Here is an 18,426-nt window from a genome sequence, read left to right on the forward strand (position 1 = left end):
GATACCTGAAGAATTTCTGTGCATGGCTACCTTTAAGAGAATAATTTCGCAACTTCCCAACTTCCCTATGTCCATCTTCTTGAAATTAAGGTATCTGAGAATGAGTTTGTTGCCTGCCAGTTCTTCTTTCCCACTTCTGCTTCTATAAGCAACCTTTTCCTACTTTACCAAAGACATGTTTCTTATTCAAGTCGGTAGAATCTTACTAGAATGCATTGCCCTGGATATAAAACCTCTGAGGCATGAAATGAAGAGGAACTTTGAGAACACAACTTCTCCTGAGTGTGGGTCCCATGAAAACAAAGCAGAGACCTTCAGTAAGGAACATTGAAGGGCGTAGGACCTTATTTCATTCAGATCAATTTCATGGCAAAGTATTATGTTCTCTCTCTCCTGATCATCGTCATCATCATCATCATCATCATCATCATCATCAATCTATCCATCTTAGAATTTGGAATTAGGAAGGCTGTCACAGGGATATGCATTAGTATATTTATTTTAATTAAGAAAAGACTCCTGGTAGAGTCTGATTCAGATGCTGGTTTAACAGTGAGACTGCTTTTGTCAATTATATGACAAACATTTTCCATAAAATAAATGAAGTAAATCTGTAGCTCCAATGTTTGAATGAAAACAGTACCTAAAAGATATAAAATAAGCACATGCTGGAAATGCCATCTTTTCCAAATGTCTGAACTATGATAAATATTTTTAGGTGTTAAGTAAGACATGGGTAAGGGTCATATAACATTTCAAAATTCTTTTAGGAGTTACATGACCAAAAAATGTTTGAAGGCACTGCTCTAGACCAACTTTTGTTTTTGTTGTTGTTGTTGTTATGTGCCGTCGATGGACCCGACTCATAGCGACCCCTCCTTGGGTTTCCGAGGCAGTATCACTACGGAAGTAGATTGCCCCATCTTCCTTCCGAGGAGTGGCTGGTGGGTTTGAACCACCAGCCCTCTGGTTAGCAGTCAAGTGCCTTAGGCACTATGCTACCAGAGCTCCCAGACCAACTTTTAATACATAGACATTCAAGATACAGTTTGGTAATGTTCTCCCTAAATACAGTCTCAAAACATCACATAATTTTTAAGTAAAACAATAACATTAAAATTCATGCAGATCAACCATTCTTTTTTTCACAAAATTGAATCTCAGAAAAGGTAAGTGGATCGCCCAAGGTCAACTTCAGTTTTTTGTCCATCAGATTACAGACAGACAGACACACACACACACACACACACACACAGAGATCATACACACACACTTCTTTGGGATTACTTCTGGACTCTGGGGCAGCTAAGCCTGAAATTGCTGTGATTATTGAGAGAGTTGCCAGTCTTGGCCTTAGGCGGCTTATGTCTTGCAGTCATCTTTCTTCACAGGGCTTTGGCCGCGGCAGAATGCTTCAGCTCTGTCTGAGCTACGTGAAGGGAAGGCTTAAAAATCTTTTTGATTTTGTGAACTCAAAGATCTTATTAATTTTGCCAAACATAATAGAAAGCGGTAGAGATAATCCTTGGAGAACAGACCTCTTTTCTGTTCTTTCAACTTTTGTCTTTAAAAATATATGTATTTTCCTTTTTCCCATCAGCTTTATTGAATAAAAAAAGAAAAGCTGGCCTAATCATCAAAGCATAATAGGATTTAACCCCTAAGTACTTCTCATGCCCACCCTGTCCTGTTTAACCCTACTACTGTATACTGCTATGAGTCGGGTCCGACTCGACGGCACATAACAACAACAACAACAACAACAACTGTTATATTTACCCAGGATATTACTTCTCTTTTGGGAAACGGTAACAGCCTTCCAGCTTTTATCTTCTGACTATTCTACAATGGCAGATGTAAAACCTGAGATCTGACAATGCTGCTTCCTGGCTTTAAAAGTTTTCAAGGCCTCCTTATTGCCTACAGAATGCATCCAAGCTCTACCAACACGGCGTACAAAGCCCTCAGTTGTTTGCCTCCTGTTTACTTCTCTGGCCTTGTCCCTCTCCAGGCCTTCTCTGTCTTTCCCTTTGTACTCCAGTAACTCTATGGACTATCTGTAGTTCAACCTGTGACCTGGGCTAATTTCTTACCTCCCTGCCTGGAATGTTCCTGTGCCTGCTTGACCTGCATAATCTCCTCCAAGCCTTTGCAGGAATCCCCAACTCAGGATGACCCATAGTGCTCAGGAAATCTCCACTACTGCCCTTACTTTTGAAATCTATACTGAGTTCCTTTCAAGAAGTGTTGTGTTTTATTGATATTTATATGCCGGTGGATGAAAATGCATAATCAAAGAACATTAGCTTCAGATAGCTGGTTTCCCTTAACTCCTTGGCAAAGATTTGGTGATTCCAAAGTAAACTGACTCTTTTAAAGTTCAAGAAAAAACAATGCCTTATGTATAATATTAATAATAGATGATATGATTAATTGCTACTAAGTGCATAAGAACTCTGGTGGCGTAGTGCCTAAGGCATTTGACTGTTAACCAGAAGGCTGGCAGTTCAAACCCACCAGCCACTCCTAGGAAGGAAGGTTGGTCAATCTACTTCCATAGTGATAATGCCTCAGAAACCCAAGGAGGGGTCACTATGAGTCGGATCCGACTTGATGGTAGTGAGTGTGGTTTTTTGAGTAAGTGGACAAGTGATTTTTAAGTACTTTGCCTGATTATAGCATTGAATCCTCACAAAAATCCTACTGACATTTAACTGGTGCCACTGTTGAAGGGCTTAACATTCTTTTATATATTATATGATATTCAACGATCAACTTAATGAAACAACTACCTCATAATATTATTGATGTCTGTGATCTTTTTAATTCTTCTTTTAATTCTTATAGTAGGCTATAAGTTTCTCCATTTAAATATCTTTACGTATCAGGAGACTCTCAAGGAATGTGCCATTGCTAAAATGAGACATTGATTACAAAAGTGGGGGCAGGGAGGCAATTGTTTAGGGGGAAAAAAAAATGTGATGCAGTCATTCCACTCCTGGCTGTGATTACTTACAGACTGGAGGCAGCTCATACTCAACTTCAAGAACCACCCTCTCCCCGACGTTCTTTAGCAAGCTGATGATCTCGTCATGGCGGAATTTGGCCAGGTTGATTCCATTCACTGCTTTGATATAGTCGCCCACATCCAACTGATCACTTCTGCAAAACAGAGAATGTCTATTCAGTGGACACATCCTCTCCAGAGGCTGGTCTGGTGGTATTTTTCACTTTCCTCTAATAAATGAGGATATAAGCCTAGATGCTTGACAAGCAGGAGAAATTCCTGCCACCTAGGCCATGGCTGGTCCCTAAGAGCAAGAGTTCAGTGCAGTCGGGGGTGCATGAGAGATTGAATGGGTTCCTCTCACTCATGCTGCTTGTTCTACTTCAGAACTCCTGCACTGGGTCTGCTGCTGCTTGGATGGTTCATAATCCTTTGGCCTTTTTATTTTTAAAGAGCACCATAAAACAAACTAAAGAGAAAATTTGTTTCAGTTGCTCATAAAGGGCTGGTTCTCTGGGGGAAGATTACCCAGATGCTGGAGACATAGGTCTTTTTCTTTCTTCTTATTCACTCTCATTTTTATTCTATGCCCTTTGGAAATTTCACAGTTTCTAGCATCTTCTCTGGGGGTCTGTCCAGGGCCAAGGAAAGTCAGCTTATTTTGCTATTTATTGCTAACCACAGGACTGATAAAAAAGAATATTGGCAAAGAAGAAACTATAATAAGAATATTGGGTTTCAGTACTATTCCTCTCTCTCTTCACTGCCATAATAGAATCTTGGTTGCCCTCTACTTCTAAACCAAGAGCAGCCAGCAAAACCCATGAGAGGAATTAAAATTCATGTCACCAATTAAAGACCTTCAATAATATTTCTCCCAAAGTAGAAATTTATTTCCTATAAGTTCAACCCAAATCATTCTTCCGAGGGCCTTCCTAACCTGCACCAGCCTAACAGTTCATAGCGTCGCTCTCACCTAGGTTTACTGCAGTTCATCTGCCTACTTAGCCACACGCTGCTCTGTGACAACACTTGCATTGCTGCTTTTTACTATTACACAATACCGTTATTGCTCTTACACGTTTCATTTTTTTTTTTTTACACCTTCTCTGTCTTAAGAGGGTCTAAGTCCCTTTAGGGCAGGGATCTTATCTTTACCCATTTTGATTTACTATCTGTAAAATGGGGAGCTCTGGTAGCATAGTGCCTAAGGCACTTGACTGCTAACCAGAAGGCTGGAGGTTCAAACTCACCAGCCACTCCTCGGAAGGAAGGTTGGGCAATCTACTTCCGTAGTGATACTGCCTCGGCAACCCAAGGAGGGGTCGCTATGAGTCGCATCTGACTCAATGGCACAAAACAACAACACAACATCTGTAAAATGGTAGTGCCTTAAATGTTAGATGAGTGACATAAACCTGGCATAGCATTACTATAACTGAAAATGGCAGTTTTTTCCTCATTCACACTTGTTTCAAGGGGTATGTCTGAAGAAGCTAGAGACACATGAAGCCCTAGCATCATAGACTGGCCACAACTTTTATAAAATAAAGGAGGCTACAGCTGTGGAAAGAAGTCTCAGAAAAGCCTGAAGAAAACAGATTAAAGTGATTATGTTCCCATCAGCCTTTCTTACAAATACCTTCAGATCATGGAGCAATCCATTGGGTTAAGCTTATAAATTGCATGAAAAAGTGGATCATCCAAAGTCGTCTCTATTTCAGATCACACTTCATAAGGCAAGAACTGTAAAAAACTTAATTTAAGATTATGTGGATAAGAATATGGGTGTCCCAACCTTAAGGCACTTTAATTTTACTCTTAATGAAACCTGACAACTTCATCCCTTCTTTCTGAGGTAAATTGAGAATTTGTCTATAAAGCAAGCTTCTTCTCTTCTCAACACTCCCCACCGTTGCCAAATCCAGAACATTCTATCTCTCATAATACTAGTACAATTTGCAGTTCATTAAAGAAGAACAAAATGAGACGTCTCACTTTAAGCTTTCTCTTCTTTTAAACCAAAACCAAACTCACTGTCATTGAGTCAGATCCAACTCATAGCGACCCCTCCTTGGGTTTCCAAGGCAGTATCTCTATGGAAATAGATTGCCCAATCTTCCTTCCAAGGAGTGGCTGGTGGACTTGAACCGCCAGCCTTCTGGTTAGCAATCAAATGCCTTAGGCATTATGCCACCCATCTTTTTGTCTTGAAGAAAAGGAGAATCCCACAAGTAGAAAAGAAAGAAGGTGTGGGACAAGTAGAGTTTTCACTTTGTAACCTGGAGTTGGCCTTCCCACTCTTCCGAGGCTAATGACTTCCTTCTGTGGCAGTTTCCCCCCATGTACATCGTATGTTCCACATTTAAATGATTCAAGTGTCTCATTCCCTACTGCTGTCCATCTGCTGTTCAGTGGCACATTGGGACTAGATCCATACAGGCATTTTAAAATTCATGCTTTATGGAGGCCTAGTTGCTCCTGAGATGACAGGAGACTCTCTCTGGTGACTCCGGCATCAGCTGGAAAAGCCACTCGGGAAGATCTATGGGGCAGCTTCTGAAACACATCCCTCTGTGCTTCAGTGCAGAGGTGCTGCCCAGCAAATGATTGCTGTCATTTCTTTGTGACCTTTACTAACAAAGCTTTAATTTTTTAAATTAATTATACCCTCTGTTCCTTTTTCTACATTTCCCTGACATGCAGTTACCTAGCAGCAATGCCTCCTTGCCGCAGATTAGATACTCTTGGCTTGCCATCCTTATCAATTCCTCCAGATACTGTCAGACCGAGGGTAGTGCCTTCCTTCTTCATCAATTCAACGACTGTGGAGCCCTTGAATTCCTCTGTTAAAAGAAAAGTGCCTTATTAAACAAGAGTTGAATCACAGATGTTGCTTTTGTGAGTAGTTAAGTGACTCTTCCCCTTAAACTTCCCACTTTTTTTTTTTAAATGAGAAAAGATATCTGTGGCTTTCTTCCATTGCAATTTGCAGAGTGTCTCATAAAGATGTGCATGCAGATAAAGCTGAGGCAGATATTCCATTGCAGCTTATTAATAAAATGCGTTCCAGTAAGGTAGCTCATGCTAGGTTGACAATAAATAGTTCAGCATGGGTGTATACAAATGATAATATTCATCCTTTGTTTTCTGCCACTCTCAAGTGACTCCCTCTGTTTTTGTCTCCTTGTAACTCCACAGGGCACAATTGAAAGTTGTAAGATAAGAGATTAGAATAGAATTTTAAATAATAATAATAATACATATAGTGCAGCAGGAAATTCTACGTTCATGGTATATTTCAGCTTAGGAGGCCAACAGAAAATAGAAAAAAGGGCTTTCTATAGGTCCGAGGAAAATATTAAAGGCTCTCTCTCTCTCTCTCTCTTTTTTAATTAATGGTGATTTGGGTGAAAATTTATAGAGCAAACTCACTTTTCATACAGCAGTTCACATACACTTTGTCTCATGACATTGACCACAATTCACCACAATGCAACAGCTCCCTTCCCACTTCCTCCCAATAGTTACCTCTTCCCTGTGTCCATCCCTCCATTCACACTCACCCCTTGAGTTGTCTCCCTGTACATAAGCAGCTGTTCTTTCTCCCATGACTGTTCTTTCCAAGGAGTGTATCTATCTCAGGTAAATGTTCAACTCCTATGCCTATCTTTTGTTTGGCTGGAAGCCACAGGTATGGGTTCAGTTCCAGACCTGAAAGTCATCTAGGGACCATAGTCTCAGTGGTTCCACCAGGCTCTATCAGACCAGCAAACCTGGTCCTCCCCTTTTTTTTCCCAAATGATTCTGAGTTTTGTTCTACATTGTTCTCCCTCTCTATCAAGGATCTCCTACACAGATTCCCCTCCGAGTGGTTGACAGTGGTACCCAGGCCCCATCTAGTTCTTCTGGTCTCATAGTCTTATAGGCTGTGGATTGCATGGTGTACCAGTTGCTAGGACTAATTCTTTTCATGAATCTTTGGTTTTCTTCATTCTTCCTTGCTATGGATGAGGAAAGACCCATCGTTGCATCTAGGTGGCTGCATGCAAGCTTTTAAGATCCCAGTCGCTACTCACCAAAGTAGGAGGTGGAACAATGTTTTGTTTAGTATGTTATGCCAATTGAGCTTGATGTCCCCTGTGACTTTGGTCCCGAGCCCACAGGTTCAACTACTCGGTCCCTCTGGGTAGCTGGCTGTGCCCAAGAAGTGACGACAACCTTGTCCCTTGTCAAGTCTACTATACACCTGGGAATTCAGATCATACACATAAACTTACAGGACCATTGTCTGCCAACCCCATACATGGTCTTGGGTACAGTGCCCGCTTCATAGACATACCTAATAGTTCAAGCACTCTCTACTTTTTGCCTTTGTTGTTCAGAAAATAAAATATAATCCTTTAACAATTCATGTCATTTCTTACAAAATATGCCACAATATGGCAAGACATGGTAATCCCCAGGTAACTACGGCAAATCTCTCATTCCTTACTTTCAAAATGTTGAAATCTCACAGATTTTCTGGGAGATAATGTCTATTCACCAAGAGACAACTCAAATCTTTTGATTTTAGACATGGCAGAAGGTTGGAACACTTAACAAAAATCATTCCTTTCAGATATAAAAGGGAGGAGAGTCAAAATTTATTTATCCAGAGGCTAACTATGATAAATACTGTTTCAAAATTCTCTATGATACTATCTCTCTCTGCTGACATACATGCTACGTAGGAAAGGGGAGGCTGGACAGTTTTCCAACTCTTCTTGAATCTGGTTATGAGCTTCAGAAGTTAGGAACTTTCACATCAAAGATACTCATATTAAAATGCAAGAACAGATTGGCTCTTTCAAAATCAAATTAAAATAAAATTATCTGCATAACTTATAATGTTAAAAATTTAAGGTTTTCAAACCGGTGCTGCTAATACACAGTCCCCTTGGGGAAAAAAAACAAAAAAACAAACCAAACTCACTGCCATCCAGTTGGTTAGACTCATAGCGACCCCTTCTTGGGTTTCCGAGGCAGTATCTCTATGGAAGTAGATTGTCCAGCCTTCCTTCTGAGGAGTGGTTGGCGGTTTTGAACTGCCAGCCTTCTGGTTAGCAGTCAAATGCCTTAGGCACTAAACCAACAGAGCTCCTAGCCATTGCAAAATCAAATCATGTCAAGGACAGTCATAATCTCTCATCTAAGCTAGTGAGGGGAATAGAGTACTTGGAGAGAGAAGGTAAGGTGTGGGAAGCCACTATCGTTCTCAGCAATTTATAGAATACCATTCAAGTACATATTTTGTGATTGTCAAGGCCAGCATATGATCTCTGGAAGTTTGGTATATTATGGCTATTTGACGATACTTCACATGAGTTGATACAAAAATTGTCCTTTAAAGGAGAAGCTAAGGAAGAGCTTATGAGTGTGTATGATGTCACTTCATCTACTACATTTATATAAGAGACCGAATGATTGAAATTCAGGAGTGTACTCTCAAAATTTTTGTCAAGTGCTTAAAATTAAAAGCACAGGACTTTTTATATCATTATTCAAAGAATTTGTAACAAAAGGCCAACACATTCATTCCACCAGTGCCCCCTTAGAGCAAAACAACCCTCTATATAGCCCATAAAACATGCAAAGTCCAAGTGATATTTGAAGAGGTGAGTTTAATAAACAATCCCTATTACTCTTGTAGGAGCTCTGGCAGTGTAGTGCCTAAGGCACTTGATTGCTAACCAGAAGGCTGGTGGTTCAAAGCCACCAGCCACTTCTCAGAAGGAAGGTTGGGCAATCTACTTATATAGTGATACTGCCTTGGAAACCCAGGGAGGGGTTGCTATGAGTCGGATCTGACTTGATGGCAAAAACAACAACAACAACAGCAACATTATTCTTGTAAGGAAAATCCTAGATATTAAATAATTTAAAAAATAAAGTTATAAAAGTAACTAAAATATTTAAAATAATTTATTCACGAAGAGTTGGAAGCATTTTTTGCAATGCCAGTCTTGTGGGTCAATCAGAAGCGAATGAAGGAGGAACTATGAAATAATAATGCCAGACAAGTGAAATATAAGTTTGAATTCCTAAAACTTTATTCATGTGTTTATTTAACTATACCCATTTCCATTTATTTATTTGGGTTTTCAAGAACATGCCCCCTGCATACTAGCACAAAGACCCAGCCTTATGAGAGGCACACAGTGCAGATTTCTGCAGAAGGACTTCAGCTCCTTCACAGCCTTCTGGCTGAATTCTGAAAATCTACCTGGAAAACTCAATTCCTTTAGTTTAATTTGACCTCCATTAGAATATAAATCCAGCCAACTGGACTACTTTTTAAATTGCTAATAGTCAATTACCCTCTCATTTAGAAATATTTCAAATCTTGCCTAACAGCTAGTTTTAATAACATGAAAGAAAATGCTTATGCACCAGTTAATTGAGGAATTTGTGCATTCACTGATTCAAGCATTTATCGAGTGCCTAAAATTTGGAACTCAGAGATGGAAAATGTCAAAACAATTGTCTTCAGGAAGCTGATAGCCTAGTCATGGACAGACCACTGTGCCCCAGTGCGGGTTGTGGGCAAGGTAGCCACAGAGGAGATGAGATAGAAACAAGGTAAACCAAAAGGCTTGAGGTTTCAAATGCAACAACTATTTCACAATTTTGTCTTCTACTCAATCTGTCTGTACTTATCGATCAGGATTAGCAGAGCAGAGGGAGGCCAAAGAAGGAATCTAAATTAGGCAAAATTCAGAGTAAAGATAGAACGCTCTTCCAAGAAATGCACTGATTCACAAGAATGTTAATTGCTGGTAAATGTTGACTATATGTTTTATAGGTGTTTCAGAAGGAAGTAGGGGAGAAGCAGCTGGAAGGAGAGGGAGGAACATGCTTCTGGAATTTCCTTTCTGCTAACCTGAGCTCTCTACTCAACAAATCAATCATTTTATGTCCTTTTTGGTATTTAATGTTTGCATAATGATCTAATGGCAAAGAAAAATGGAGACAGATGTATTCATTTCCATGAGTTCACTTTACATCAGGCTTACTGAACAGAGCATTGCAGTGAAGCAGGGGCAATCAAGCCAGCCAATATGTACTAAAAACTTCTCTCTTTTATGATTTAAATTGCAAATACCACTCTTCAAACTAAGCAGGACTTTGTAACAATGATTGTTGTTGTTGTTTGCCTTCGAGTTGGCGGCCCCGACTCATAGCGACCCCTCCTTGGGTTTCCGAGGCAGTATCACTACGGAATGATAGTGTCTCCAAATTAGCATGCAGCCCAGTGGAAAGACAATGCCTGCTTGGCAAGGAATGAGATGATTTGGGTTTTGGCGTTTTCTATAATCATCATATTTAATTATCTTAGTGGTCTGTCAAGGATGCCTGGTAGTGCAGTGGTTAGGTGATCTCACTAACCAGAAGTCAGCAGTTAGAACCCACCAGCTACAGAAGAAAGATGTGGCAGTCTGCTTCTGTAAAGATAAGAGACTTGGAAAAACTACAGGGCAGTTCTCCTCTGTCCTATAGGATCGCTGTGAGCCAGAATCGACAATAATGGATTTTTGGTATTGTCAGTTTGTTTACTGTGTTAGCTTGTGTGTTGCTGTAATGCTGGAAGCTATGCTACTGGTACTTCATTACCATCAAGGTCACCCATGATGGACAGGTTTCATTGGACCTTCCAGACTACAACAGACTAGGAAGAATGACCTGGTGACCTACTTCTAAAAACACTGGCAGTGATAACCTTATGAATAGAAGCAGAACAACGTCTGATATAGTGTCAGACATTAGTGCCCCTAAGGTTGGAAGGAACTCAAAATACCACCAGGGAAGAGAGCTACCTCCTCAAACTAGAATCAACCCTAATGATGTGGATGGAGTAAAGCTTTCAGGTCCTTCATTCACTGATATGGCATGACTCAAGATGAGAAGAAACAACTATAAACACCCATTAATAATCGAACATGTAACATGGTACAAAGTATGAATCTAGGAAAACTGGAAGTCATCAAAATTGAAAAAAAATGAATAAGGATAGATATCCTAGGCAATAGTGAGCTGAAATAGACTGGTACTGGCCATTTTGAATTAGACAATCATATAGTCTATGCTGGGGGCGACAAACTGAAGAGAAATGGCATCACATTCATCATCAAAAAGAACATTTCAATATCTATCCTGAAGTACAGCCCAGGCACTGTAGGAAAACCTCCATAAGCATTCAAGGAAGAAAAGTTAAAACAACTATTCAAATTTACCCACCAACCACTAATGCCAAAGATGAATAAATTGAAGATTTTTACCAACATCTGGAGTCTGAAATTGATCAGTTACTGTGATTGGAAAAAGTTGGAAACAAAGAAAAAGGATTGGTAGTTGGAAAATATCGCATTGGTGATAGAAATGATGCTGAAGATCACATAATAGAATTTTGCAAGACCAATGACTTACTTATTGGAAATATCTTTTTTCAACAACATAAATGGTGACAATACATGAGGACTTCACTAGATGGAATACATAGGAATCAAATCAACTACATCTGTGAAAAGAGAAGATGGAGAAGTTGTATATCACCAGTCAGAACAAGCCAGAGACTGACTGTGCAGCAGACCATCAACTGCCATCTCAAGATGAAGCTAAAGACAGTTAAAACAACTTCACAAGAGCCATAATATCACCCCGAGTATATTCCACCTGAATTTAGAGACCATCTCAAAAATAGATTTGATGCATTGAACACTAATGACTGAAGACCAGAAGAATTCTAGAATGGCATGAAGAAAGGAAGGTCATTAAAAAACAGAAAAGAAAGAAAAGAGCAAGACTCTGAAACTTGGTCTTGAACGTAAAGTTGCCAAAGTGAATGAAAGAAATGATGAAGTAAAAAAGCTAAACAGATTTCAAAGATTAGCTCAAGAAGACAAAATAAAATGTACAGAGACCTGGCATTAGAAAACCAAAAGAAAAAAAATACGCTTGATATTTCTCAAGCTTAAAGAACTGAAGAAAAAATTCAAGCCTCAACTTGCAATATTAAAGGATTCTAGGGGCAAAAATATTGAATGATGCAGGAAGCATCAAAAGAAAATGGAAGGAATATACAGAATCTCTATACTGAAAAGAATTTGTCAATGTTCAACCATTTCAGGAGGTAAAATATGATAAAGAACTGATGGTATTGAAGGAAAAAAGTCCCAGTTTCATTGAAGGCACTGGCAAGAAACAAGGCTCCAGGAATTGATGGAATAGTAATTGAGATGTTCCAACAAACGTTTACAATGGTGGAAGTGCTCACTTATGTATACCAAGAAACCTGGAAGACAGCTACTTGGCCAACCAGTTGGAAGACACCATTTGTGTCCATTCCAAAGAAAAGTGATCCAAGATAATGCAGAAATTATCACACAATATCATCAACATAATACACAAGCAAAATTTTGCTAAAGATAATTAAAACAAAAACAAAAGCAAAAAAACAGTTACAGTAATAAAGCGGTAGAGAACTGCCAACAGTTCAAGACAGCACCAGAAGATGTGGAATGAGGAGGGTATCATTGCTGATGTCAGATGAATTTTGGCTGAAAATAGAAAATAACCGAAGGATGTTTACCTGTGTTTTATTAACTATACAAAAGCATTTGACTGTGTGGATCATAATAAATTGTGGATATCACTGAGAAGAATAGGAATTCCAGAATACTTCACTGTATTCATGAGGAACCTGTTCATAGACCAAGAGGCAGTAGTTCAAATAGAACAAGGAGACATGGCATGTTTTAAAATCAGGAAAGGTATGCATCAGGGTTGTATTTTTTCAATATACTTATTCAATCTGTATGCTAAGCAAATAATCCAAGAAGCTAGACTATATGAAGAAGAATGTGGCATCAGGATTGGAGGAAGACTCATTAACAATCCGCAATTTACAGATGACACAACTTTGCTTGCTGAAAGTGAAGAGGACTTGAAGTACTTGCTGATGAAAATAAAGACTATAGCCTTCAAGACGGATTACATCTCAACATAAAACAAACATCCTCACCATTGGACCAACACTTACCATTAAGATAAATGGAGAAAATATTGAAGCTATCAAGGACTTCATCTTACTTGGATCCTCAATCAACACCCATGGAAGCTGCAGCCAAGAAATCAAACAATGTATTGTATGGGGTAAATCTGCTGCAAAACACCTCTTTAAAGTGTTAAAAGCAAAGATGTGATTTTGAGATCTAAGGTACGCCTAACCCAAGCTATGGTATTTTCAATCGCCTTATATGAATGCGAAAGCTACAAAATGAATTAGGAAGACAAAATAATTGATCATTTTGAATTATGGTTTTGGTGAAGAATATTGAATATACCACAGACTTCCAGAAGAATGAACAAATCTGTCTTGGTAGAAGTATAGTCAGAACACTCCTTAGAAGTGAGGATGGTGAGTGTACTGTGGTCATGTTATCAGGAGGGACCAGTCCCTAGAAAAGAACATCATGCTTGGTTAAGTAGAGAGTTAGCAAAAAAGAGGAAGCCCCTCAATAAGATGGATTGACATGGTGGGTGTAACAATGGGCTCAAGCCACGATTGTGAGAATGGCACCAGTCCGGACACTCTTTTGTTCTGTTTTACATAGGGTCACTATGAGTTGGAACTGACTCAATGGCACCTAATAACAGTAATTATTTTAGAAAATAAATTCTGGATTTATATCTGTACCAATACTCACTCAACATAACCAACAATAATTTTACTGATAAGATGTGATTTAGTTGTTTCTTGTTTTTGTTTGGGTTTATAACTCAATCCTTTCAATTAGTGAACTCCAGCAAGATTTAAGACAAGGATTCTTAGCAAAAGAAAGTAAATTCTGACACTGCTAGCAAACAAATTAAAAACATACTAACATAAACAGTTATAAAATTAATATGCTAAAAACTACAGCCTTTATATAAACAACAGCTAGTTAGAAATTATCATAGAAGAAAACAACCCATTTATAATAGCTAAAAGTTAAAGCCCTAGGCAAAACAAACAAACAAAAAAAATATGCAAGTAATGTATAGAAACATAGAGCCCAGGTGGCACAGTTTGCTTGTCTGCTAAACAAGAAGTCCAGGGAGAAAGATGAGGCAGTCTGCTTCCATAAAGATTACAGTATGGGAAACTCTATGGGGCAGTTCGACTCTGGCCTATAGAGTTGCTATGAGTAAGAACTGACTCGATGCCAACAGGCTTGGTTTTATATGTTTTATTCGTCTTGTATAGCACAATAAAACATTAAAAATATGGCAATTCTACCGAAAGCAATCTATAAAGTTAGCAATTTTCATAAAATGCTAATAGGATTTTTTTGGGGGGAGGTCAAAAGATAAACCTTATATCATTGCAAAAATGGAACATATGTCTTTGCAAAGATCCTGTGAAAAGCTGTGTCCCCAACCTGCTGTTTAATATTGCTATGGAAGAATAGACCATAAAGCAAACATGAATGACGTAATAGAGTGATGACTGCCTGCCATCACTGTCAATCATAGAACAATCTGACATCCTGAAAGTACGGGCTTGCAGTGGGGAGGTTGGCAAAGCCCTCTGTATCTGTCCCCCAAAAACTGGCCAGAGTTTATTTCTGTTTGGACATACCAAAAAAATATATTTAGTTAAACTTTTTTTAATAATTTATTTTTTGTTGAGAATATACACAGCAAAAACATACATCAATTCAAGTGTCTACATGTACAATTCAGACACACTGATTACATTTTTAAGAGTTGTACAACCCTTCTCATCCTTCTTTTCTGAGTTATGCTCCCTCCATTAACTCACTGCCCCCTAAAGTTCCTATCTAATCTTTCAAATTGCTGTTGAAAGTTTGATCCCATAATGATATATCTTAAAAAAGCATTATGTTCAAAGTATATATTCTTTACTAGTTAAGGTAACCTACTTTTTTGTTTTAAGACATCAGGGGGTATTTTGGTTTAAGGTTTAAAGACATTCTCCAACTGTATTTTTTCTTTTTATGTTACTGTTGAGTTTTGAGAGTTGTTTATATATTTTAGATACTAGTCCTCTATTGATTATGTGGTTTGCAAATATTTTCTCCAACTCTGTTGCTTGTCTTTTCCTCCTCTTAATAAGAGCTTTCACAGAGCAAAAGCCTTTACTTTTGATGATGTCCAATTGAACAGTCTTTACTTTCATGGGCTATGTTTTTGTCAAGTGTCAGAATTCTTTACTGAGTCATGCATCTTGACAATTTTCTCTTATGTTTTTTTCTAGAAGTTCTGTAGTTTTGTAGTTTATATTTAAATCTGCACTGCATTGTATGTTCTGTCTATATTTCTTGTATATGCAGATAGACTAGTCCTCAAACTTCTAGGCCACCATAAGACTAGTAGCAATGAGAAATTTACACACACTAAGCATCAACCATTCTATGGGTGCTACTTTCATTGTGATCAAGCTGGATACAAGAGACACACAGTGTTGGTAAAGCGAAAGCCATCGTTATTATGTATAGGAAGCAGGCGGAAAACAGTAACATATTCCAGAAGGGGAAATGGTTTCCTCAAATGACGCATGCCCATTCTTATGTTGCTGGGCAGCTCATATGCTGTGTTCACATCACCGCTGTCTCTGGCTACCACCATGTTGCTGTGGGGAGGTAGGGGTTGGACTGCTCCCAAGGTTTCTGCTCTGCCACTGGGCCTTGCTGACCTCTGCTGCCAGCTCCTGTCAAGCAATCTAGGCTTGCAGGGCTCTCTTGCCACCACACTACCCAGGCCCACACTACCCAGGGTGGGGAGAGGCATGCAGCCCTTGCATGGAGCACAATCAGGCCTCTTTTGTCCTGCAGAGGCAAATGTTACTAACTTTTTTTAGCTCTATCAGCAAGCCTCCTGCCTAAAGCTCCTGCTCTGTGACCCAGCAAGCTCACTGCTACTGTCTCTCAGTGTTGCCATGGTCACTATAACATCTTCAGTGTTACAGTTCTCTCTTCTAGGTCTAGGAGGTTCTCAGTGCAAGGACTTCTGGTTCTTAATTCAAAGGACATGCTGTACTCCAAACTCTTCTTGATGGTAGTAAGGTGCCCAGGAACTTCTGTGAGGTTTGCCTTTATATAAGCCTCAAAAAACCAAAAAGCAAAATCCAAACTCATTGCCATTGAGTCCATTCCGACTCATAGTGACCTCTATTGGATTTCTAAGGCTGTAAATCTTTATGGAAGCACACTGCCTCATCTTTCTTACACAGAGCGGCTGGTGGATTTGAACTACCAACCTTTTGGTTAGCAGCCAAATGTCTTAACCACTATACCATCAAACCAAACCCAAAACCAAGCTCACTGCCATCGAGTCAATTCCAATTCACAGTGACCCCCAGTGGGTTTTCAGGGGTGTAAGTCTTTACAGAAGCAGACTTCCCATCTTTCTTTAGCAGAGTGGCTGGTGGGTTTGAACCACTGCCTTTTTGCAGCCAAATTCTTTAACCACCACAGCTCCTTTTATATAAGCCTACTCCTTGTCAATGTCAAGGCATGGTCCTCCTAACAGGAACACAAATTGACCAGTCCGCTTGGTAGGTCACAAATCACTCAATTTGCATAGTAATTGATCAGTCCTTTAAAGATGTGGCCCAGACAATCATTTTTTGAGAGTTAAAAGATGATCACTAGAAAGGTCATATAAAAGCTCTCCTGCACCATTGAATTAATATCTTAAAGTAACACAGACATACCTGATATCTGGTGGACACAACATGACCTACTAGCTTGTGACACTTCAGTTCCAGCATTAGGGCACACACTACATTGCTTTTAATGATGCTATACCTTTCCTAGGGTGAGTTCTTGGTGGTTGCTCTGATAAAAAGCAAGTTCCATGTGAAAAATCAATGTGGAACAGGAGATTAGTGTCTAATGCGATTTGAAGGTTGAGAAGCTGTACAAAGCCCAATAAGTGCACACATGCCATTGGTAAGTACTTCTAGATATTTAGGAATGAAAGAAACAAATGGTTTTTTTTTTGTTTTTTTTTTCTCCACACACAGCCAGCCAAATAGCTACTAAGATGGTAGGACAAAATCTAAACTAAATTGTTTGGATCTAAGTATTTAATAGGGAGCTCTGGTAGCATAGTAGCTAAGGAACTTGACTGCTAACCAGAAGGCTGGTGGTTCAAACCCACCAGCAGCTCCTCGGAAGGAAGATGGGGCAATCTACTTCCGTAGTGATATTGCCTCGGAAACCCAAGGAGGGGTCGCAATGAGTCGGGGCCGACTCGATGGCAAATAACAACAACAACAACAACATTTAAGGAGCCCTTGTGGTACAATGGCTAAGTGCTCAGCTGTTAACCAAAATGTTGGCAGTTTGAACTCATCCAGTGGCCGTGCAGGAGAAAAACCTTGAGATCTGCTCCCATAAAGAGTGAAGCCAAGAGAACTCTATGAGGATGTTCTACTTGGTCACATGGGGTTCTATGGGTTGGAATCTACTTGACGACACCCAACAATTACTTAATAAATGGAATTAGTATTTTATTTGGCTTAGAGGTACTATGAAAAAAAAATTACTGAGATGTTATGGGCTCTGTGAACCAAGAAAGTTGGTTTTTCCCTAGGACTTTATCCATCTGCATCCAGCTGGTGAAAGGGGAAAGAGTACTCCTTAAAAGCCATCAGTGGCTATTTCTGTTTATCTCCCAGGGGCAAAACTTGTTACTTGTCTATTCCTAATTGCAAGGAAAGCTGAGAACTGGAGTCTAGACAGACGCCCAGGCAATAGGGATAGGATAGATTTGGGGGTCAGGGAGCAGACTCTGCCACACCCAGGAAACAGAAAAAAGACTGAAACCCATCAGTGGTTATGCTGATGGCATGGACTCCAGACATATCAAGAGGAAAAAATGCCATGAGTTAGAGATCAATTAGAATGTGAAGAGTGAGGATCAAGAGGACCTCATGTTTTTCTGGCTTCTTTGATTGGAGGATGCTAGAATGCTGATGTCTCTCACTGAGATAGAGAATCTTGAAAACAAGAGGAGGTTTGTGTTGTTGTGAGTGACTAGAGCACGGGCAGACCACGATACTAAGTCATACAGGAGAAGCTTAATGAGATTTAAATACCAGGGAAAGACCTAGTCTTAGAATTATTTTCTTCACACCCCAAACAATGTGGTCTATAAGACATCTGCCCAATAGCTGTAGCATAAAGGGAGAAAATGCATTTTAAAAGCACCTACAGGAAACACGTGCAGCAAAACAGGCATTGGTGAGGCTTTTAACATATTGAAATTCCACCAACTGCATAGGTTTTTCAAAAATACTATAAAGAATAAGGAAACACTGGTGGCATAGTGCCTAAGGCATTTGACTGCTAACCAGAAGGCTGGCAGTTCAA

The 18,426-nt window shown here is 39.4% G+C and overlaps 1 protein-coding gene across 1 annotated transcript in view; it reads right to left on the reverse strand.

Moving 5' to 3' along the window:
• GRIP1 (glutamate receptor interacting protein 1) overlaps nt 1-18,426 on the reverse strand; it is a 515,267-nt gene that overhangs the window by 165,697 nt on the left and 331,144 nt on the right. Inside the window, exons 3-4 of the mRNA XM_042781204.1 lie at nt 5,718-5,853; nt 3,017-3,162 (exon numbers count right to left, since the gene is read on the reverse strand). Coding sequence (XP_042637138.1) covers nt 3,017-3,162; nt 5,718-5,853 — 282 coding nt within the window. The remainder of the gene's footprint in view (nt 1-3,016; nt 3,163-5,717; nt 5,854-18,426) is intronic.

Source organism: Orycteropus afer, unplaced genomic scaffold (assembly GCF_000298275.1).
Source record: "Orycteropus afer afer isolate SDZICR_OR568_19922 unplaced genomic scaffold, OryAfe1.0 scaffold00097, whole genome shotgun sequence".
In the NCBI taxonomy this organism is placed as follows: Eukaryota; Metazoa; Chordata; class Mammalia; order Tubulidentata; family Orycteropodidae; genus Orycteropus; species Orycteropus afer.